Source organism: Tachysurus vachellii, chromosome 22 (genome assembly GCF_030014155.1).
Source record: "Tachysurus vachellii isolate PV-2020 chromosome 22, HZAU_Pvac_v1, whole genome shotgun sequence".
Taxonomy (NCBI): Eukaryota; Metazoa; Chordata; class Actinopteri; order Siluriformes; family Bagridae; genus Tachysurus; species Tachysurus vachellii.
Genome location: NC_083481.1, coordinates 4,101,348 through 4,125,549, shown reverse-complemented (window position 1 = coordinate 4,125,549; position 24,202 = coordinate 4,101,348). Strand labels below are relative to the sequence as shown.

General features: G+C 39.5%; 1 protein-coding gene across 1 annotated transcript in view; it reads right to left on the bottom strand.

Moving 5' to 3' along the window:
- arhgef10la (Rho guanine nucleotide exchange factor (GEF) 10-like a) overlaps positions 1–24,202 on the bottom strand; it is a 159,487-nt gene that overhangs the window by 38,404 nt on the left and 96,881 nt on the right. Inside the window, exons 20-21 of the mRNA XM_060858048.1 lie at positions 23,813–23,934; positions 62–148 (exon numbers count right to left, since the gene is read on the bottom strand). Coding sequence (XP_060714031.1) covers positions 62–148; positions 23,813–23,934 — 209 coding nt within the window. The remainder of the gene's footprint in view (positions 1–61; positions 149–23,812; positions 23,935–24,202) is intronic.

The window sequence follows — 24,202 nt, the reverse complement described above, 5'->3', positions numbered from 1 at the left end:
AGATAGATAGATAGATAGATAGATAGATAGATAGATAGATAGATAGATAGATTTAACTTACCCAGAGGTATCCCTGAGGAAGCGACATGCTTGCTGCAGAGAAGCCAAGCAGAGCACACTGGACTGGATTGTGCAGCGCAGCTTCTAACTAAAAAAAAAAAAAGAAAGTAAGAAAATCTGCTTTAATTCACTTACTACTCAAGTCTAATGTACTACTAATAATATATTTTCAACGTTATTGTAAAACTGAGTTACAGTTAGTATATTCATAAGCATTCCTGAAGGAAAAGGTCCTTCAAAAAATGAGTGGTGTTCATAAGGCTACATGGCATCTACTGTATATAAGCGCTTTATAAACCCCCATCTGCTGTTATATATGTCATTTCTGATGTCAAGATGACTCCTGAATTAAATGACAGATCGATGTGGGCATAATATTGTGTTAAAACACCATTCAGACAGATCTTCATTAAAACATAAGTAATAACCACTTCATGAAGTGAGCGTTCATAGGCGAATATATAAACAATTTTCCAAAAATTGGAAAATTTGTCTGTCTGTCAGTCTGTCTGTCTGTCTGTCTGTCTGTCAGTCTGTCTGTCTGTCTGTCAGTCTGTCTGTCTGTCTGTCTGTCTGTCAGTCTGTCTGTCTTCCTACTTACGCCTGCTTTTGACATTTGCCATCTTGAACTTAACTGCTTATAACCCTGTCATGTAGTGGCTTTTTGACAATGACAGACATATCATTGTAATAACATCATTATTATCATCATATCATTGTTATTATTTGTTATGCAGATTTTCTAAGTCTAAGACTTTCTTCTTATTGATAGTGATGTTCAACATGTCACATATACAATGACAAAATAAGTTAGTTAAAATCTTTGCATACTTATGTCAATCATAGAACAACCTTATGTCAAGATGATACTATGTCACCTGACCTAGGTTGACATAGGAGTTATGATATCCTGTGCTTATGTAAGTAAGTTCTTATGTAGGTTTCATGGATCTTAACATTTACATTTACATCATTTGACAGATGCCCTTATATCCAGAGCGACTTACATTATCTAATTTTTTTATACAGCTGAGCAATTGACGGTTAAGGGCCTTGCTCAGGGGCCCAACAGTGGCAGCTTGGTGGACCTGGGATCAAACTCACAACCTTCTGATTGTTAGTCCAACACATTAACCACTAGGCTACCATATGCTCCAGTGTTAATGCTTTATCAACACAGATTTGCTTGCAAGTTGAATTAAGGTGAAATAGCGTGTAAATTTATTAAAAATATAAAATACTTATAAATCCAACTTGAAAAAGTATTTGATCCAACAAATATTAATATATCGGCGCCACTGACGTTTTTTTTTTTTCGTTTTTTTTTTCCATGTTGCGGTATAAATCATAATTTCCCCTGTGATAAAAGCATATCCCTTTAGCATAGCGAACACTGTCTTTCCCACCAAAAGCCTGAAGTAAAGAACTTAGCATGTGTAGTCCTTTTTTTTTTTTTTTTTTTTGAACATAAAAAAATAGTTAAAAAATAAATAGTGAAAAAAAATAGTTATTTGTTACAGCGCTCCTGAAGGCATTTCTATTTGGAGAAGGTAGTGGCTAGTGGTAGGCCTGAGAGCTTTTCACAGCAGCTAAACACAGAGCGCTAATAAAATGGGCAATGAAAGGCAGGCTGAAGAGCTCCTGCTGCAAAAAAATGTGTCCATATTTCTGGAACACTAAGGTCTTAACATTGTTTATGTACTTTGCAGGAGCAAGTCAGTGAAAGTCAGAGCGTTGTGAATGTACTGTAGATGCTGCTGACATGGTTTCAGATCATTTACAGCTCAAAGCTATGTGGGGAAAATGGCAGGCATATAAAATGAGAATTAGGCAAATCAAGCTATTTAGCTATTTATCAATAAATAACTTAAGGCAAAATATAAATATACAATGTGGGCAAAATTGTGGAATTCTTGATTCTGATTGGTCAAAAGCAATACATTTTAAAACGAAGCAGTATATCAGAAAAGGCCATGTTTTTTCTTTCTCATCTAATTTCTCCATAATCAACAAGTGATAATATCTATTTAGATATCAGGGCTACATAATAAAAGCCTACTATTTTAGAAGGATCTGGATTGCTGTATAATTATCAAAGATTCCACACCAATCCCTGTCCATATAATTGCCTGAATTTTTTTTTTACGATGTTCGCAAGAGAGCGAGCAGCGTCTCTGTCGTAATATTTCACGACGGAACTGATGCTGAGCGAAGCAGCAGAGCAGAAGGTAAGCGTAATTGTGTCGTAGAGAGTTGCGTTTGTGTGTAGGGTTTTCAGTGTGTCAGTATCTGTGCAGCTTTAATGCCATTTAATGTTGCTGCTGAGGAAAGTGAGCATCAATCACTAGTAATTTATGACATCAATCACGCCTTTGGTTCCTTCCTCCCTCCCTGTCTTCAGCAGAATGTACATGCAAATACAAACACGCCAAAAATAAAGTGAGTCAGATGACAGCCTGAGGCCATCTGTCCGACATGAACACTCCTCTCTACCCCCCACACTTGAATATTGAATCACCTCGTTGACTCACACTCATCCGGCACATTCTACCCTGCTGCCGGCCTCATTTTTATTCCATCTTCTCCTCTGCCATCTAGGACAGATATGTTTAATTGGTAATCAAACATCAGTCATGACGAGAGTACACACAAGCAGCGCGCAGTGGCCCGAGTCATTCAAGAGTCTAGCTGTGTAAGATGCAGGCAATCTTTGCAGGTGGAGATTGCTTTGTCTTTGACCAGTCTCCAGGGAATAGCAAGTTGTTCGGTCTGGCTCTACTCAATCTGGAGGCCTCAGCAATATATGATTCCCTGCAGTAACAAATGTATTCTGGATCCTCAAAGGGCATCACGCCAGACTGCTGTCCAGATGCACAAGTCATATAGCAGCTCTTCGTCTATGTCAACTATGCTGTTTTACTTCTCATAGTGGAATTGCTTTATGGATCTGGTTTACTTCTGGATGATTGCACTGTTTTTCATTGCACAGATCAACTTCAAAATTGTCCCGTGTGACACTTTTTTTAATTATAGACGAACACGATATTTATATATAACACCTTATTGGGCAGTGATGGATCAAGCGGTTAATGCTCTGGATTGTTGATCAGAAGATTAGGGTTCAAGCCCCAGCACTGCCAAGCTGCCACTATTGGTCAATTGAGAAAGGGCCTTAACCCTCACTGCTCCAGAGGTGCTGTATCATACAGGTAGCTGACCCTGTGCTCCAACCCCAACCTCCACAGTCGGGATATGCAAAGAAAAGAATTTCACTGTGCTGTAATGTATATGTTGTTATACTGTATATAAGGGCTTCTATTCCACAATTTCATTATTTTGTTATGCCTACAGGACAAAAAAATAAAGTTTTAACCACTAAGTCAAACAATTTCAGAAGATCTATTCTAAAATTCTTATAAAGGTTAGGAACTGTCTACAAATAATCCAGTTTTGTTGATTAACTGGGTCATTGCTGTGTTTTGTGTTATTATATTTTGATCCTGATACGTCATTGTCCATAAAAATAGTCAACAGAAACTATCCTTGCTGTCAGTTTATTAATCAAAGCAGGGATCCGTGATCAAATAATACTGAAAAAAATATATGAAACTCAAAAAATCTTCTGGATCAGTGAGCTTTATGAAGAGAAATCATTTGTATAAAGCTTTGTGATTGGATAAAACGCATCAGCTCTGTCCCAGAAACTGAGCTGGTACATTTTTATAATACTAGACTTGCTGAACAACTCAGAGTTTATCATCTCTGCTACAGAATTTTCTCAAGAACTTTAAACTACTTTTTCTGGGTCCACATCAGGGCCGCGGTCCACCCGTTAATGACCTCTGACCGCAATCCTCTAGGAGCAATTGGCAGCTTCCAACTGTATATTCTTTACTCTCCCACTTTCACAGTAGTTACTGAATAATTCATCAAAGTTACAGAATAGAATACATTGCTATGAATAATGGAATTATAACCCAAGAGTTAAAGGTCTGCAAGACAACAGGAAATCATAACTGGCCTTCCTGACATTGTTAGCTTGTTAGTATATCTAGTATTTGTTGTAGCATAATTCAACCAAATCTTTATTTATAATGAAAAGGCAATAATGTTTGCCCACAGTGTAAACTAAAGATAGCTGACTATTTGTTTCGTAAGGTTGCCTTACGCACTATTCGGAAAGGACTAGTTTTACAGGGGTTCGTTAGAGAAATTTCAGTTTCACAGACGTACTTTGTGATTTTAATCCCGTCCGAATCTGCCACGTCTGTCTTTTTCTCACACGACCTGTGTAAAAATTCCAGAGCAAATTACCTACTGTTTTTCAGCAAAATCGGCGCTTCTCTGAGAAATCTAATCCCGTCTCAATGCGAATGTCTGTGATTGCCGAAAATGTTTTTTTCCAAAATGCGTTTTCTTGTCTGTTTTGGTCAACGTGAACTACCGTATTAACCCTATTCAAGGTATTCAAGTTTCTGCTTTCTGCACACCAATAATGGATGTAAATGTGTTTGCTACCTTGCGAAGAAATAAAAAAAAAAATGAAATCAACAAGAAGAGCCAAATCACGTAAATTGTTAAGACTGGCTACTGGAATATCAGTTTCAGGTAAGAGTAACTTTCATTTCTATAGTCAATTAAATAACGTGAAAATTATATAAAAACTTATTTATTCCAGTGGGTTTATAAGAAGTTCTATATAAAACCATATGATGACCCTACGCAATCCACGCATCCTGGACATGTGGTCTTGTGCAACGCCCACATGTAAAACACAGACACGCCTACCTCCGTAATAAACACAGAGATGTTAGTCCCGTCCGAATCCATACATGAAATGACAGACGTCGGCTGAAAAAAATTCTAACTCTTAACTTCGTTTGGAAAACTAGTCCCGTCCGAATAGTGCTTTAGAATGCAATTTGAGAAACACAGATTGGTGTTTATTCAAATCAGCACATAGCAATGAAAATATCGACATTGGTATCAACACTATTTAGACACCACATAAGCATCAACCAGTTTTCAGCTTCTTACTATTTTTCCCAAAGGCCCAAATAATTTTCTTGTGTCCGTGTTCAGCGTGTTGAATGTCTTTGTCATGTCTGATGCCACAGTGGTGGTTAATATGAAGCTCATTTAAAAGAAGACAATCATGGCTTTTGTAAGTGTTTCTGTTTTTTTTTTTTTCTTAGCCTACTAGCGGCAATATATTTATAGAAAAGAAAAGAAAAAAAATGCTTTGTTATTTTTTCACAAAAATGATTTTTTTATCTTCAAAGTAAATGGTGACCCATTTCTGCTCCCTGAGATTCCCCAAGTGCTTGTTCAAAAGCATCTAAAATGAAGCATGAAGGTGGTGTTATCTTCAACCGCTTTAATTCTGTTAGCCTAAACGTTAAAGGTCATCCCTGAAAGGTAAAGGTTATCCCATCAGAGGTGAAAACAAACGTCTCGCACTGAAGATGTCCTGACTCTGAAGATGTCCTGTTTTATATCAGTGATTAGGATAAAATAATTAGTTTGTTTGTTTATACTGATTCAAAATATCCAATGAGTTGATATCCATTTTGTTGGCAGAATGGAACCGCAGTGTACCGGTAAAAAGGGTTAAAAGTGAAATGAGATACATCCATCCATCCAACCATCCATCCATCCATCCATCCCACCATCCATTCGTCCATCCAACTATCCATCCATCCAACCATCCATCTGTCCATCCAACCATCCATCCGTCCAGCCAACCATCCATCCTTCCATCCAACCATTCATCCAAATATCCATTCGTCCATCCATCCATCCATCCATTCATCCATCCATCCATCTATCCATCCATTTTATGTACCATTATCATACACAGGGTCACAGAGAACCTGGAGTCTATCCCAAGGGATTCAGGGCACATAACCGGCGGTAACCTGGACAGGAAGCCAAGCCATCTAAAAAAAACAATCACACATACTGTACACACAACAGACAATTTAGAGATGCTAATCTGCCTACAGCACATGTTTTTGGACTGGGGGAAGAAACAGGAGAACCTAGAGGAAAATCCAGAAGCACAGGGAGAACATTGAAACTTCACACACGGAGAGCAGAGACAGGAATTGAACCACCAACCCCAGATGTGCAAGGCAATATGCCAGTATACCAATATGCCATAGTGCCTCCTGGCATACAGAAGTGAAATTAGAAAAATAATCCTATTGCATTTACACGCATGAATTGCAGACATCTCATTTAAGGACTTCAGTGACAGGTCCCAAAATTCTGCCAATATTTACACAAGTGATGCATATCCAGAGTGAGGTTACGCACCTGTTTATATAGATTTTGCAGGCTCTCCATTCAGTCTATGCAAATTACCCGAGTGGAGTTCACACCTCTGTGAAGGCTGGATTGTTGTTGAGTAGCAGTGTTTAGACAACCATACTTTCAATCTAAGTGCTTCGATTTAAGCACAAAAAAAAAAAAAAAAAAAAAAAAGCGACAACAAAAGTGAACTGGACTGAACCGTAGACAAGTCTCTCAAATGTAATATAATGTAGCATAAAATTGCTAGACAATTTATAAATAAAAAGATAAGACAGGATTTATGAACAAGAAGACGGAAAACTCTAAAATTCACGTCGTTTAATAAGACCCTAGTGTATTACATTATATATTGCTGCATGAATAGTTCTAGTTGTAATGATCACTGCAATTAATCACTGCATGTGCTGTCAAATCAGATTTGCTGTTTAGGTTGATATTAATATTCACACGAATAAATGCATTCGGTTTAATGCAGTTTATCATTTTAATCGTTTTAATGCATTGACAGTTAACTGTTCATGAGCCACAAGATACTGAAATTCTACTGTAATACACAGGATATGATACAACACGTTTACATTTTATTTGCTGTGAAATTGATTAAAGAAGTTCAATAGGATCAATTATGATAAAGTGAAGTAATAATTATAACATTCCCAAAGATATCTGCTATGTTTATTGCTCACTTTTCCTAGGCATTGTCCAACTCAACCACCAATCCAAAATGTTGCCCAAGTGAGAATTTTACTCCCAATCCCATCAAACTGTCTGATTAGCACTTAGTTACTTCTCAGGTCTGAATACTGATGTGCGCACAGTCAGAGACTCTTGGCATAGTGCATCCATCAGCAGAGAGAAAGTGATTTACATATCAACATGATGCCCCATTCCACCCAGTCAATTTCGCAGGGCACACATCCTTCCAGACTTCCTCTCAAAACCCATCTGCTGCTCTTTCAGCTCCAGGAACCGCAATGAAACCAAGAAAGAGAAGGAAAAGAAAAAGAGAAGATGGAAAGCAGGTGAGGAAACGAAGGCGTAGGGTTTGCAGCCGATAAAGCAGGTGAGAGCTAATTAAAGAGAGATTTGTTCTGTGCTGCTAGAGGCCGAGGTTCACAGCTGGTGGTACCCACGACCTGGCGCCCTACATGGGACGTGACCCACCCGTTTCTCCAAGGCAACGCGGTCCATATGTCGGACCTGGGTTGGCGATTATGATGTCCACATGCTCATGATTCTGATAAGAACGAGGAATCTCTAATGATCTACGTGTATAGAATAATATTAGCGCATCCGCTTCATTATGGTTAGAGATGCAACAGAATTACTCTGGCAGGTGGTTAAAGGAAAAAAAAATCACACAGATGTTGGACCATGGCGAAAAAATACATAAAGAGGTGACCTTGATTGCAGCAAGATTGGAGTTTTAATCGTCAAGCTGTCAGATGAACAGAAAAAATGTGCAACGGGGTTACAAATGACTCTGTTATTACGTGGTCGTGCTTTCCATGTTTGATGTGTGAGAGCGAATTAACGCTAACTAATTAACGTCGTCAGGATCCGATGACACAGATGGAGCGTTTGCACCTTCGGATACATTTCACTCCTGCGGCTTCGGTGAAATGTTTCATTTTTAAGTTCAGCTGTGGCTAAATTTGTAGTGCATTAGACGCAACGATCAACAAGCAGGCATCATCCCTATGATTAATGCTCCGAAGGTGATGTATGTCTTCTTCTTTTTTTTTTTCTTCATGTTTCACAAGAATTCTCAGTGCACTATTTATCCTTCCACTGTCTATGGATATGATAGATAATTAGTCATACTACGTCAGATTAGATTCACATTTCCTTTAAAAAAAAAACACACATTCTGCGTATATCCGAATATTTTCCTCTTGTAGCTTCTCTAAGTTCTAGAGAAGTACAAATTGTAAAAAACTGGGAAATTATTTTAGGTAAGAGGGTAGAAAAGTAAGCACCAGAAACACATTAACCTCAATACAGTGAAAAGGAAAGGATATTACTGACGGAATAAAGTGGTAGTAGAAGCATACTCATACCACAGTGTACTTTAATGCTCCATGTAGAAGAAGAAAATGGAAAAAGTAGCATGTGGCACAGAAAGAATTAACACTCATTAATACAGACCTGTATTCATAAAGTTTATTAGTGCAGAGTTTCTCCTAGTAATGTACTTCTAAGAAAATTCTTAGAAATGTGGGTGTTTCCCTTGGAATTAAAGAGAAGATCCTAGTAAAGTTATTCATAAAGCATCTCAAAATGTCTTAAGATTAGTGATGAAGACCTCTATGACATTTCTGCTCTGTGTCAGAAATGTTTACATTTATATTTACTAGGGATGAGCGAGTACAGCATTATCTGTATCTGTATCCGTATCTGTTAACCATATAAATTATCTGTATCTGTATCCGTACTCGGAGGGGGTGGCCTAACCCGGAAATGGGCGGGGATTTACCCACGTTTACCAGAACTCTACTGGTTAGTAAGTACGTAATATTAACGTTACAACCTGAAGTAAAAAGCTGAAGAAACCTTAAACGTTAACGGAAAAGACCCGGGAACCCGAGTGACTGATGGAGAGACAGAGAGCTGTTCTGTGTGTGACTGTGAGTGAGCAGAGCGAGACACAGCAACACAATACATCTGTATGTGTACATAAAAAAAATACATAAAGAGGTGACCTTGATTGCAGCAAGATTGGAGTTTTAATCGTCAAGCTGTCAGATGAACAGAAAAAATGTGCAACGGGGTTACAAATGACTCTGTTATTACGTGGTCGTGCTTTCCATGTTTGATGTGTGAGAGCGTATTAACGCTAACTAATTAACGTCGTCAGGATCCGATGACACAGATGGAGCGTTTGCACCTTCGGATACATTTCACTCCTGCGGCTTCGGTGAAATGTTTCATTTTTAAGTTCAGCTGTGGCTAAATTTGTAGTGCATTAGACACAACGATCAACAAGCAGGCATCATCCCTATGATTAATGCTCCGAAGGTGATGTATGTCTTCTTTTTTTTAACGTTACAACCTGAAGTAAAAAGCTGAAGAAACCTTAAACGTTAACGGAAAAGACCCGGGAACCCGAGTGACTGATGGAGAGACAGAGAGCTGTTCTGTGTGTGACTGTGAGTGAGCAGAGCGAGACACAGCAACACAATATATCTGTATGTGTGTAGGGGAGGGGCGCTGTGACTAGCCTATCACTGTAGGGGATGGGCGCTGTGACTAGCCTATCACTGTAGGGGAGGGACGCTGTGACTAGCCTATCACTGTAGGGGAGGGGCGCTGTGACTAGCCTATCATTGTAGGGGAGCGGCGCTGTGACTAGCCTATCACAGAACGCTGACACAATCAGATACCCAATGATGATTTTCATTCAATCCGAGCACAGATATTGACTCGTATTACTCGTATAATACTCATACTCGGCAGAAGTGCTTTATCCGTACCGGATACTCGTTTCAGCCGAGTATCCGGCTCATCTCTAATATTTACATTACATTTATTACATTTGTAACATACAGATGTTAGAACATCTGTAATATGATTGCTCACGAACGTAATCCTTACACGACATAGACTCAAATATCGTAACATAGAGACAAAGTGAAGGTTTATAATAGACCAGATTTTTAAAAAGCTAAAGAGAAAATAAAAAAATTAAAGCTAAAAAGACTCCTATTTTTTTATTATTGGACAACCAATCACAGTCTTCAAAAGAATGTCATACCCAGTAACAGGTTAAGCCCCGCCTCGTCTCTAAGATACAAGTAGTTTTTTTTTAACTCGTTTAGAGTTGAGATCCTGAACTACATTTAAGATAAGATTCCTAGTTAGAAATGTTTAAGGTAAATCAGAAGCTCTTTGCGATCATTCTTACAATCTTTATGAAGTTTTAAGTAATATTTCACATTTTGTTTACATTTTTAAAAAAAGAATAAAAAAACACAGCAAAGAGAACACAACACTGAAAGAAGTAGAGTCAAACTAAAAACATGACACAACAACATTAGACCTATAAAAGCAAAAGAGAAATGAGGAGAACTACAAAAACAACAGCAAACCCCTAAACACAAATGCACATCTAAAACCACAACGAAACCAAGAGTACAAGAGCAAAACAAACAAACATAAAACTCAACAGCAAATCAGAAACTACTGCAAAACTAAAAATACAAAAATGGAACTAAAAACATCACAGCAAAATCAGGCACACAACAGCAAGAAAAAAACACAACACAACTAATACCACAACTCTAAATTAGAAACAGAACAGAAAACTACAAACAAAGCCACAAACCCATAAACACCACACTACAACTACACTCACAATTCCAAATAGCTAAGACTAAAAACACTCTCTCACTCACTCACTCACTCACTCACTCACTTTCTACCGCTTATCCGATCTACCTCGGGTCACGGTGAGCCTGTGCCTATCTCAGGCGTCATCGGGCATCAAGGCAGGATACACCCTGGACGGAGTGCCAACCCATCACAGGGCACACACACACTATCACACACTACGGACAATTTTCCAGAGATGCCAATCAACCTACCATGCATGTCTTTGGACCGGGGGAGGAAACCGGAGTACCCGGAGGAAACCCCCGAGGCACGGGGAGAACATGCAAACTCCACACACACAAGGTGGAGGCGGGAATCGAACCCCCAACCCTGGAGGTGTGAGGCGAACGTGCTAACCACTAAGCCACCGTGCCCCCCGACTAAAAACACAAAAAAGAAAATACACAACACTAAAACTGAAAAACAACCGAAAACCCAAAAACATAACATCAAAACCAGACACACAAATCGGAAACACAACAGACAATCTACAAACACAGCAGCAAAATCCTAAACTGAACAGCAACTAAAATCACAGCTCCAAATCTAAAACTCATACCAGTAAAAGATAAACAAAAAAAACACAACAGCAAATCAGAAACACAACAGATTTTAACTGACAGTTAAAAGTGACACACACAGTTTTAATTTAACATTTTTTTTTTATTTTGAAATTATATTATTCCCAACTACTTGAATGGAAAGAAATATTTACACAAAGTTTCTTAGTATTTGGTATTAGCCCCCGCCCAAGCCCCCATTCCCCCCCACCACCACCCCACCACCACCACCACCACCTTTTTTTTTTGCCTTCACGATCCTTTGCCCTCATGCTGGAATGAATTTTGTGCTAAACCTTGTTTTCCATTTTAGATCAAATCCATGGCAGTGTCGCCTGAACACGTGCTTCAGTAGAAATGGAAAACCGGACCTTTTGTCCAAAGCAGTGAACATGGTTTAAATAGGGACCTAGAAATAATGCAGATTAAATATTCAAGATCATGAGCATTTACTGTTTGTTAGAAATATTTTAAAATTGTAAAACATTTTGGAAAAAAAAAAAAATAGACACCTTCTTAGTCTAAAATAGACAAGTGTAGTCTCTGGCATTTGCATGAATGTGTGTGTGTGTGTGTGTGTGTGTGTGTGTGTGTGTGTGTGTGTGTGTTAGCGTGTGTGTGTGTGTTAGCGTGTGTGTGTGTGAGATAATATTTAACATTTTTTCCAAATTTTTATAAAGAATACTCAGATGTCTCTTTGCCGTGGATTTTACAGAGTGAAATTTTGTGATTCAAATTGTAATTTGCATAAATAAACAAACAAATAAATAAATAAATTTAAGTACAAGTATAAATATAAATATAAACTAAATTAAATAAAATATTTATTTCATTATTTATTATCTCATTTTATATTATCCTATTTTATTCTATATTCTATACTTTAATATTTAAGTTATTAATTATACATTTTAGAATTCAATTTCAGAATTATTATTTACATTTTTTTTCATAAAATATGTATCTTTCTTTCTTTCTTTCTTTCTTTCTTTCTTTCTTTCTTTCTTTTTTTCAGTTGAAATGGTACTTCTTTAAATATTTATAATACAGTATAAAAAGTCTGATGTCATCCAGCACCAAAGCAATAAGCAGTGACATTAATATCAAATCTCGTAATCCTCTGGAAATCCAATCCACTGATACGTCGTAAACATGTTATTGAACTGGGACACAACACCATTAACATTTTAGCTCTGGGGAGGTTGGAAACCCCTCACAGTTTGGTTGAACACGATGAGTAGCAATAAAACAATTAAAAAAAAGTCACAAGGACGAAAGCTTCACTGTTAACTTGTATAAACACTCAAGTGTTCATGAGGGAAAAAAACAATCACAAGCATCTGTGAACTAAAACTGAGCTTTTGTTCTGGTTATTAACTGATAATTAGTTCTGATATCCACCTTCACACCCAGAGACGTACAAGTCAAAGGAAATGAAGGTAGACAATCAGATAAAGAAATAATAATAAGTATATTAATAAAGTCATAAACCTAATATGGAAAAGCAAATTGACAAATTGTACAATGTTAAAACTAAAATCACAAGAAAACTGAGAGTACAATAAAAAAGCAAAACAAAAACACACAACAAAACTCAACAATGAAAACGAAAAAAAACACAACATCCAAAAGATAGCATTCATTCGTCTTCTACCGCTTATCCGAACTACCTCGGGTCACGGGGAGCCTGTGCCTATCTCAGGCATCATCGGGCATCAAGGCAGGATACACCCTGGACGGAGTGCCAACCCATCGCAGGGCACACACACACTCTCATTCACTCACACAATCACACACTACGGACAATTTTCCAGAGATGCCAATCAACCTACCATACATGTCTTTGGACCGGGGGAGGAAACTGGAGTACCCGGAGGAAACCCCTGAGGCACGGGGAGAACATGCAAACTCCACACACACAAGGCGGAGGCGGGAATCGAACCCCCAACCCTGGATGTGTGAGGCGAACGTGCTAACCACTAAGCCACCGTGGCCCACCAAAAGATAGCAACAAACACAACAGCAAACCCTAAAAACATTGCAACAAACCTCTTAACACAACAGCAAACCAGAGAATTAAAAAAACACATCAAACCCGGAAACGCAACAAAATATAAACCGCAGCTCAGAATTAAAAACATGACTTCAAACCCTGCAACACAACAAAATTAAAATCTACAGCTTATAACTAAAACCGGTGTAGAAACACTTTTTTTCTTGCACGTGGCCAGACTAGAGCTGCTTCATGTGAAAATGTGAAACAAGAGTCGACAGCGAGCAACTTTACATTAAAGCCGCACGTGGGTGTGTTTTAGCATTCTGCTGCATGCACTCTGCGATTAGCGCTCCTCTTCGCTTATAGGAATTCAATACATGGGTGTAGAAGGGAGGAATACCAACTAGCGACAGTGTGTTGGCAGGAAGCATCAGAAACACTGCGGTTCCACTTCAGCTGAATGAATACAGACAGCCGCAGTTTCTCCTTCATAAACACTGTGCTGGAGTTTAAAAGCTACATGGCAGCCTGGTAAACACAATCCCATGCACCTGCCAGCGATCCGTTGTCATATACTGTCTTACTTGACTGGACAAGTGGCTCCAGGTTGAAATATGCAGCTCGTGTAAGCATTATATGGTGATACCACCGTAATCTGGTGTTAGCTGTTACAGAGTGACATGATTAGGCTTCATAACCTTAACCCTTTATTGAACTGTTCATTTATTGAAGAATCTAAAGAGCACTGTTGTCTCCAGGGTCAGCGATTTGTATCGGTAAAATTCATGAGGACAAAGGGTAAGTCTTGAAATATCATGAAAGTTTCAATTCAATTTTTTTCAATACAATTTTATTTGTAAAGTGCTTTTAACAATAGACATTGTCTCAAAGCAGCCGTGCAGATCATGACCAAGCCTGACGTGACTGAGGCGAGTCTGGCCAGGAAAAACTCCCTTAGATGGAAGAGGAAGAAACCTTGAGAGGAACCAGACTCAAAAGAGAACCTCATTCTCATTTTAGTGACACTGGATGGTGTGATTATAGACTGTTATAAATACCAGTTAAACACCTGTTATAAACACCAGAGTGTATAGACAGTAATCATTATTATGAATAATGCCTTTTCTACAGTCAGATACAGTCTTGATTAAGAGCTTGGTGTCCTCAAAGAACACACAGAGTTCGTAACTTCTCTTTGAATGTCCGAAATCTTCATGAAGCAAAAAGCAACTGCTACTGGTACATCTCTAGATGCCTCAGGATTCTCAAAGGGTTGGCCTTGTTTTCCTGAAGGTCCGAAATCTTCATGACATGGAATAAAGCTGTAGTTGGCGCAATCTCTGAATGCATCAGGATGAGTATAAAAAGAGAAGCCTTGTGCATTTTTTTTTGGGTATGGTGGCTTTGTGGCCAGCACTTTTGACTCATGCCCTCAGGGTTGGGGTCTGATTCCTATCCTATGTGTGTTTTGCATTCTTTTGGGGTTTCCTCTGGGTACTCTGGTTTCTTCCCCCAGTCCAAAGACATGCATTGTAGGCTGGTTGGCGTCTCTAAATTGTAGTGTGTAAGTGTGTGTGATTTTGTCATTAGATGGGTTGGCACCCTGTCAAGGGTATCCCCCACTTGTGCCCTGAGTCCCCTGGGATAGACTCAAGGCTCTGTTGGACCCCTGAGTAAGATATTCAGCATGGAAAATGGATGGATGGATGGATTAAAGAAAAGAAAAACACATTTTTAATTTAAGTGAAAACCAAAAGCAATGACCCACACTGTCCCCTAACATCTGATGAACATCAACCAAAAAATTAGCCCCAGAGTCTTAAAACAAATCAAAAATATTTCAATCGAGTCATATATAATGTGTATAGCAGCAGACATATCCTTTAACATGCCTTGCCTAAAAGCACAGAAAAACAGTTTCCTGTGCTCAACGCAGACATCGTATCGTCAGCAGACGGCAAAACTTCAGCAAGTGCCCAAGCATATTAGCGCTCTGAGCAGCGTCTGACATTCCCAGCATATCACAAAGCCACATTCATATTCATGTGCAGACTGATATTTTTCTCTTCATGTCCTGTTCGGTGCAACTGATTATGATGCGTCCAGTTAATTCAATGAGAGACTCAGCGTGTTTCCTCATCCCTCCTGGCACCAATTTTCCGACACAGCGCAACAGTGCTACTCAGGAGTTCTATATAAGGAAGATAAAGAGATGACTGAGAGCCAGGAGTCTCTCTGTTTCACATTATTCTTTCATTTTATAAAAAAGAATGAAAACAGGAAATGTTAAAGTGCAAGAATGTCTGTTAGCCTCCAGAACCTGATTGGGCGTCGGCACGTTGGAAGTCGGATTTGGCAGAAAACAACAGATGTGAAGGCTATGAGAACAGCGTGTGGTAAATCTTCTTGATCCGACGACTGAGAGAAAAGTATAAAAGGTCTTCAAGGCCCCTGCGGTGAAGCAGGAAGTGTCTCCGAGCAGCCGACCCAAATCAACGATGCCCGCCCTTCCTAGCCCTGCCCAAAGAGAAGCGGTTTAATATTCAGCTCACAGTAATCTCAATTACAAAGCACCACTACTAATCAAGCCCTGATAAGGAATGGAATGAGGCTTATATCACCTAATCCTCTGCTGTTTTGTTCCATCTACCTTATCAGCCTTCGGTGATGGTGAAACAAACGAAACGCATCTTAGAGGAAGATGGGACACATCAAGTCATTGCGGTTTTTGCCAGAGGACGCATTTACCTCGGCCAGTCGCAAACTGAGTGCCCTACTCCATAAGACAATTGATTTTCACTGAGGCATTTAATTTTTTGACATTATCCAGTGGTCCATGTGGTGTAATCAGGTGGAGAGGACTGACAGTGTAATTAGCATCGAAGGAGCAAGAGGAGGGGATGAAGCGAGACAATTCGCAGGAGTGCGGTAAACAAAAGACGAGACGTTAGCAGGGTGCGGCGAAGCACTGTTTCTCATAAAGTACCCCCGCGCTGTTAAGGGTAAGTCAAACGGAGTGCTGACGTTTAAATTAGCACATTTCACTTTGCACTCTGCCATTCTCGTCAAGGTTATATTAGGGGATGCTTGCTCTCTCAATAAGAACGATGCGATAGTGAGTGGGGGGGAATAGAGAGCAAGACACTTTACGCCATGCTCAAAGCACTGTTGGAGCAGGGATGAGGTCCAGTAATTAGCACGTAACTGTCAAAGCAACAGATCAACCCCTATGCAGATGACCTCGTACTTCGGCAGTGGTGCGGCACTACCCCGTTACCTACACACCAGAGTCACACTGCCCTCTACTGGTTAAAAGTGTGTGAAGAGATGGATGTGCCTGTGCCTCAAGCTCAGGGGGAAAAAAAGGAAAGTATTTAGCTAATCAGATACCCAAAAAAAAAAAATCCATTGTTACATCATTGAACATAATGCAACTCATGACATGATGAGCATGCCTTTTCCGAGGTAGCACATCCTTTCTTTCAAAAAAGAAAAAACAACAACAACAACAACAACAGTCCTTCTGCTCTATCCAATGTCCCCATCAACCTTTTTTCCCACTTGTGACAGACGTTTAATAGCTCGGTAGGAATAAAGTTCACCTGAGAGATCATTACATGTTTGTCTAGCTCTGATGACTGCAGGCGAGTACTCAAAAAAAAAAAAAAAAAAGGATCCTAGGATCATTAGCGAGGCATTTTTTTACCAAGAACACACTGATGCGTCAAGAGTGTTAGCTGCTGCTGGCTATGCACGCAGATTAATGTCACAAATCCTGGTTGCAATCCTCAAGCGAGAATCCTAATAAAAAAAAAAAAATAAAGAAATAAAGAAATAAAGAACTGCATTGTGGAGAAAAGTCAGCTGTTGTTCCATGATTTTGAGGTTTCGTTGAGTGTTATTTCGATGCTTATGTTCGGGTTTCAGTTATGAACCTGAGATCTTGCAGATTTTGAAGATTAGATGAAACTAACTGATTTGTTAGTTGTTTTTTTTTAATTGCTGAAATAAAGCAATCTGTGAGATTTCGCAGATTAAGAAAAGCAAGTCTAGTCTTTTTTACATGGGAGATTCTTTACTTATTATTATTTTACAGTGCACTCAAGTGATATCTTCTTTACTGCTGTTCTTTACTCATTTGCTCTTTAACGAGTAACAGTGTCGAGTTTTAGCATAAAAGATGAACATGTTTGATCAACATCAACCTGAATTTGGGACACCAGCACAAATCGATTCTAAAACTGGCCTGAACATCCTGAAATGTGTCCAAGGTATTGGCTGTTTAATGCAAAAGTGACTAAAATGTCATAGAAGCATTGAGTACTTTTTTCCCCAGGCTGTGATGAGTTTTTGCTGACCGCAGTGATTTCGTCGGTCTGAGCCGTGACATTCCGGGCGACAGGCCTGCTGTGATCTAACAGTGAAGAACACAATCAGATTGACACTTATTTCCATCTCTGACGTAGTGTGCATGCTGAGGGCAAGCTTCTTTGGCCTGTAGTGATCCTGGCGACACGGCGGAAAATCAGTCCGACTCAGACCCGACAATCTGTGACAACAGCACGGTGTGAATAAATAACTCTGAGATTAGGAGGTGGTAATGTGGAAGGAGTCTTCTTTAGAAAACAAAGGCAAAAAAAAAAATCGATGGACTTCATCATTAATTACACAAATCCATAACAAAGCAGGGAGGAGAAGCAGGTGGGAGGCTGTGGCATGAGTAATTAATAACCCAAAGCCCCCTGATAAAGGCATGCAGATATATGACTGCAGGTCTTTATTGATGCGTCTTAAACATGTGCAGGCACTTTCTCAGCATTCCTGCTGTTCGCATGTTTGTGTTTGCCAAAGGGATATATAGTGCTACAAAAGAACAGAGACAGAGTCACAAAACAAGAGTAGAGATGCGCAAGGAAGAGTTTTTTTTTTTTTTTTTTAATCCATTCTGCAGCATCTGCTCGTCACAGAGCTGAGAAGACAACAAAATCGAGAGTTAAAAGAAAGGTAGCAAGGAGTAATCTCTACGTGCTCCGAATGGAAGGAAGGTTTCATCACTCAAAAAAAAACAAAAAAAAAAAACAGCCAAAAAACAAAAAAAAGCCTAAATCAATAGGGGCAAGAAATGAGAAGGGCACCTTTTTCTGAGACGTTGTTTGATCTGTATTTCATGTCAGGTCATACTGTGCATCAGACCAAGATGTGTGGGTTTCTTCCCCCCAGCAGTCATCAGCCTCGTATATCAGACCCTCTCCAACTGGCATTATAAATAGACTCGGGCCGCATGTTCGCTATCGCTCGAGGTGTCACGCGACTATCTCATCTGCAGTCGGCAGTCAGTCAAAGAGTTCGGGGGGTGTTGGTGGAGGCATGGCACAACTCACTCGCCACTCAGAACATCAGCAGGAGTGATGGGACAAATGGAGCACCAGAGGGCCACGGTCAAAGAACTCAATCACAAAGCTAGACAACTTACACAGGAGTGATCAACAGAGCCCAAAAAGATTTCACACCCTCGAGTAATCCAGGCTACAACAATATGATCCCATGACTCTGCAAAGCAATCAAGGTTCATCAGAAATCAAATGCGAGTGATAGAAATTTTTTACAAATGTTTTTTTTGGTGAGGCTTCGATCTAATTTGTTTTCTTTGTCCGAAGCTGGGTCAACATTACAGTTTTACAATACTTAACGGCTGTAACAGCTGACTTATTGATATTGTGACCAAATTGTTTTGCCATGTTCTGATTCATTCCTAATTTAGAGTATATCTGAAATATACTAATCTATATAAGGTCCATTGTAGATTTTTTACAGACCATTTATACTTAAGATAGTGTTGTGTAAATGGGTATAACTTGGCAAACACTTATGTTGTAATTGTACATAGTAGTAGTTATGCTAAATCTCAAACATGCTAAATCTCAAATGAAGCTTGTTAATGACAGGAAACATTTGATTCAAATTTGAGTCAATTCCACTACAAAGAAACTGAGCTACTTTAACAGTGGGGTCTCCGTTGTTTAAGAAATGCTTCAGAAAATTGCGTCGGGCCGCCAAACAAAACAAAAACAAAACAAATGTGTAGCCAATGAGCAGAAAGGGGCGTGTTTTGTCAATATGGGCGGAGAGAGTGTTAAGTGCGCATGTGTGACATCAGCAGAAAGCGGTTTTAACATTGACATGGAGGATAAAAACAAAGAAAGAAAGAGAAGAAAGACTTACGATAAGGTAAGAAGTAGGACGTGTTAATATAGGATCAGCTTTCCAGCACTGGAGAGAACTGAAGGAGCAGGAAGTTGGTCACATATTCACAGATTGGAGTTTCCTGAGTCAATAACTCCTGAGCTAAACGCTGTTACTACACAAATAACACCTCTTTTCTATCGTAGTAATGTAGAGACGCAGCTACAACCGTGTTTTGTGTAGTAACAGTGTTTAGCTCAGGAGTTATTGACTCAGGAAACTCCAATCTGTGAATATGTGACCAACTTTACTTAAGACGCCGAGGCTCTTTTTTCCTTCTCGATAGGTGAGTAACGTTTGTTTTGCTTTGTTACACAGAACTAATATATGCCTTTGTCCTTTACATGATTATGCTTGTGTGTCATTTTTGCTTGTTTGTTTATCTGCAATCGTATTGTTCTTCCCTTCAGCTATGATAAAGACACATTTCTTTTCAGTAGTTGCCTGGGTTACGTATGTATGTGTGGGCGGAGCTATCAATACAGGGGTGGGACCCATTTGGGTTAGGGGTGTGTTTGTTTTGGTGATTTCAAATGTCAACATTGCCTTTCAAACAATGGATACCACACCTTTAAGTCACTGGACACTGTACACTGTACTGAAGCACTGTACACTGTACACTGCTTCAGTGCACCTTGACCCTGACCTTACACGTCACTGGAACAGTACTGAAGCCATATACGATGTCCTTTTCTCTGTTGGAGTTTTGATTAGTGTCTTAAGACGAAACATGGTGGCAAAATGGCACTGGGTTTTCAAGCTTTGCTTTAATTTGTTACACCTCTAAAGCTATATTATATCACAGTTTTGAGTTAAACCTAACTGGATAGTCTCAAACTTTGCTACTTCAAAGTCAACATTTCTCCACATGAGACCTCCACTAAAAAAAAAAAAAGATGCCTGATTTTTCCAAAATCCCTTTTTTTTTTCATGTCATCATTCACTTCAAAGCAACCATGATGAAATCCCTCAGGTATCAAAGTACTCTCAAATAAGAGCTAAACAGAATAAAGAAGCTTTTTTTCATAGTTCTCTGAGGCACCCAATATGTTGCTGAAGTAAATACTGCTAAAGTGTTTTCTCAGAAGTTAAGGGACAGGCTTGAAGTTTGTCTAAAATGCAGTACAGAAAAATAACATTTTAATGATCATGTTTTCGATGTCAAGATGCAGAATGGAAAAGATGAGTTCCGGGTTAACATGGAATAAAACATCAAGTAAAATATATGAGAATTCTTGACATTAACGACCTCTACGTTCGGCTTCAATGGTGTACCACATTCTCATTAGAAATTCTTCAGTTGAAATGTATTGAAATTGAAATCTTTACTTGTGGACCACAAGAGTTTGGGATGAAGAAGTCCCTGAAAATGTTATGTATCGTGTCTACTGCTGTTATGTGTTGTATTCATCTTCCTCACATGACCCCAAGATAATATTCGAGCTACGATCACATTATAAACTGTAAAAGCCCTGATCCCCTCTGGCCACATTTGTTTTAATCTTGGTTGTTAACATCCGCCATCTCCACGACGCAGATGTTTCCCTTCCTTGAACTAATGAACACTTTGCCAAGTCAGACAGCTGCCAAGATCGAAGAAAGATGTTTGGAGGCTTGGCATGAAATAATTCAAGCCACTAGGAGGGTGAGTTTGGAGACGATGAAATAAAGAAGCTGAAGGAAATTGTGAAAAGGTGCATCTGACTGAGCCTTTCCCTTTAGTCACATGCATGGAGGAACAAATATTTTCAATAATTCATTCTAAACCCACCTTCTGTCCTGGAGAAAAAGTCTCTCCCGGCAGTCTGGCTCATATTAATCCACATTTACCCTTAATATTCCATCTAAGCAAAGCCACAAATACCAACCAACAATCTGACAGTTGAGACATCGCCATCTGCCCTTGACTAGAGTGGATTTCAGTTGCAAATTGGTGGTGGCTCAGCCTATCCTCTTCTCAATAAACAGTGGATATTATTTTCCTTCCATCATGGTTCAGTTTTAAAGCCTTAAATGCAGCACATTTCATTAATCGACCGAATACGGAGTGTTCTAATGCTGCTGTTGCTGTTGGTTTCGCAGATCACAGAATTAAATTAACCAAAGGACAAAGAATAACAAACATGGGGGCTGAAAACACAATCACAAAAGTTTGGACAGTGCTTATAATAATCCAAAACCTCAACCCAAACAAGGGCATTGTTTATACAATGATATACACCAATTAGCCATAACAATAAAACCACATGACTAATATAGTGTAGGTCCCCTTGGGTCACCAAAACAGCTCTGACCTATCAAGACATGAACTCCTCAAGACCCCTAAAGGTGTGCTGTTGTTTCTGGCAGAAGAATTTTAAGTCCTGTGGGTTGTGAGGTAGAGCCTCCTTGAATCAGACTGGTTTGTCAAGCATTATCCACAGATGTACTGTATGATCTGACTGAGATCTTGGGAACATGAGGACAAGACAACTCCATAAACTTTTTCCTCAAACCATTCCTGAACAATTTCTGCAGTGTGGCAGACAGCATTATCCTGTTGAATGTGGTAACCACCATTAGGGAATATTGTTGCCATGAACTTGTTCTACAATAATGTTTAGGTAGGTGGTACACGTCAAAGCTTAAGATCTCCAAGCAGAACATCGTCCAGAGCATCAAACTGTGTTCACCGGCTTGCTTTCTTCCCATAGTGACTCCTTGTGCCAACTCTTCTTCACGCACCTGACATACATGATTTAAAACCCATGGCCATCTTCTTCCACTGGTCCATGGTGCAAGGTATTCATTTCACCTGTCACTGGTTTTAATGATATGGCTAATTGGTGTAAATAACTACTTTTTTAAAAAAAGAATACCAATCAACTTAGTTTCCAGCTTTAGTGACACTGTAAATAATTATATTTCACAGAATACTTCAGCGGGGGGCACGGTGGCTTAGTGGTTAGCACGTTCGCCTCACACATCCAGGGTTGGGGGTTCGATTCCCGCCTCCGCCTTGTGTGTGGAGTTTGCATGTTCTCCCCGTGCCTCGGGGGTTTCCTCCGGGTACTCCGGTTTCCTCCCCCGGTCCAAAGACATGCATGGTAGGTTGATTGGCATCTCTGGAAAATTGTCTGTAGTGTGTGATTGTGTGAGTGAATGAGAGCGTGTGTGTGCCCTGCGATGGGTTGGCACTCCGTCCAGGGTGTATCCTGCCTTGATGCCCGATGACGCCTGAGATAGGCACAGGCTCCCCGTGACCCGAGGTAGTTCGGATAAGCGGTAGAAAGTGAGTGAGAGAATACTTCAGCAAATCAATGTTACACACATGATTATATCCATTAACATTTTTGACATTTCTGCCTACTTCATTTAAAATATCGTGCTACTAATAAATAACTAGTACTTTAGAACCTGCTACCTGCTTAGTTGTTATCTATACCTAAGAACATTGTAAAAAAAAAAATAAATAAAAAAAAAATAAAAAAATTCTTTTTCTGCACATAGATGGAACAGAACCAGATCGAGAACTTAGACGATGCCATAAAATAATGATTTCTTGGACAGAATAGCCCTCAACTTCCTGGCTATTGGGATGAAGCACCGAAACTTAATTTAATGTAGGCACATTGATTTATGCTCAGGTGTCCCACAGTCATTAAAGTAATTGCATGATCACTTTATAACATCCTCCCATGGAGGCAGCTGTAATTTGGCGCCTCATCCTGCAATGCAGAAGCAAGTCCCGTAACAATGTTAGGGCTGAAAATGTAGTCCGAGCTATCATCTAACAGACAGTACAAATTGATTTTATACCTTTCTCACTGACCACGAAAACCCTTTTAATGTGTCTCTCACTCAAGTCCTGGCTTTGATCTATGAAACGCTCACCAGGCTTAACAGCCATTATCGATTGCCACTTTCTCTCCAGCAAGTTTTGCTGGCAAGGTTTCGGTGTCAACTTATCGTTTCGCAAGTCTGCCAAGTTCTTGTGAGACATTCCTACAGTCCGACTGCACCTTTAAAGGTGGTGCTGGTTCACAGTTTCAATTTCCTCAGGCTAGAAATGGCAGAATTCACAGAAGAATGACTGGGGACATTTGTCTTCAAAACAAAAACACAACTTTCTGCTAATCCATTAAAAAAAGTTTGAAACCAAGTTTTGTTTACAATGGACCCTGGTTTCTAATCTTGCGGTGTAACCAGGTATGAACACAAACACACACATACACACACACACACACAGACACACACAAGGCTATTCAAGATATTGGCAGCTACTAACCTTACAGTCCTGGGCTTTTGAGGTGAAGACAGGCATACGACAGGCGAGCAGTGGACACCAGAGTGGAGCCTTTGTCCTCCTGTCATCTTCTGCACAGATCCAGCCGGGTGTGTTCTCTTCCCCTGAACGTAAAAGATGATATGAATCATTTTCTTCACACAATTCAGCAGATCGTTTTTTGAAATCAATTAGAACAAAACGTAAAGGACTGAGTGTGTGAGCAGCGCTGACTTTGAAATGAAGCTCTAGAGCTAAAAACTTTCACCATTTGAAACTTTTTAGTCTCCCCCGAGCCATTTGATATCATTTAAAATAAAAAGAAAAGATTTGTTTGGATTAATTCACTTATTCTTTTGCTCAGATTGAAGTACATCCTGATTGAACGTCTCG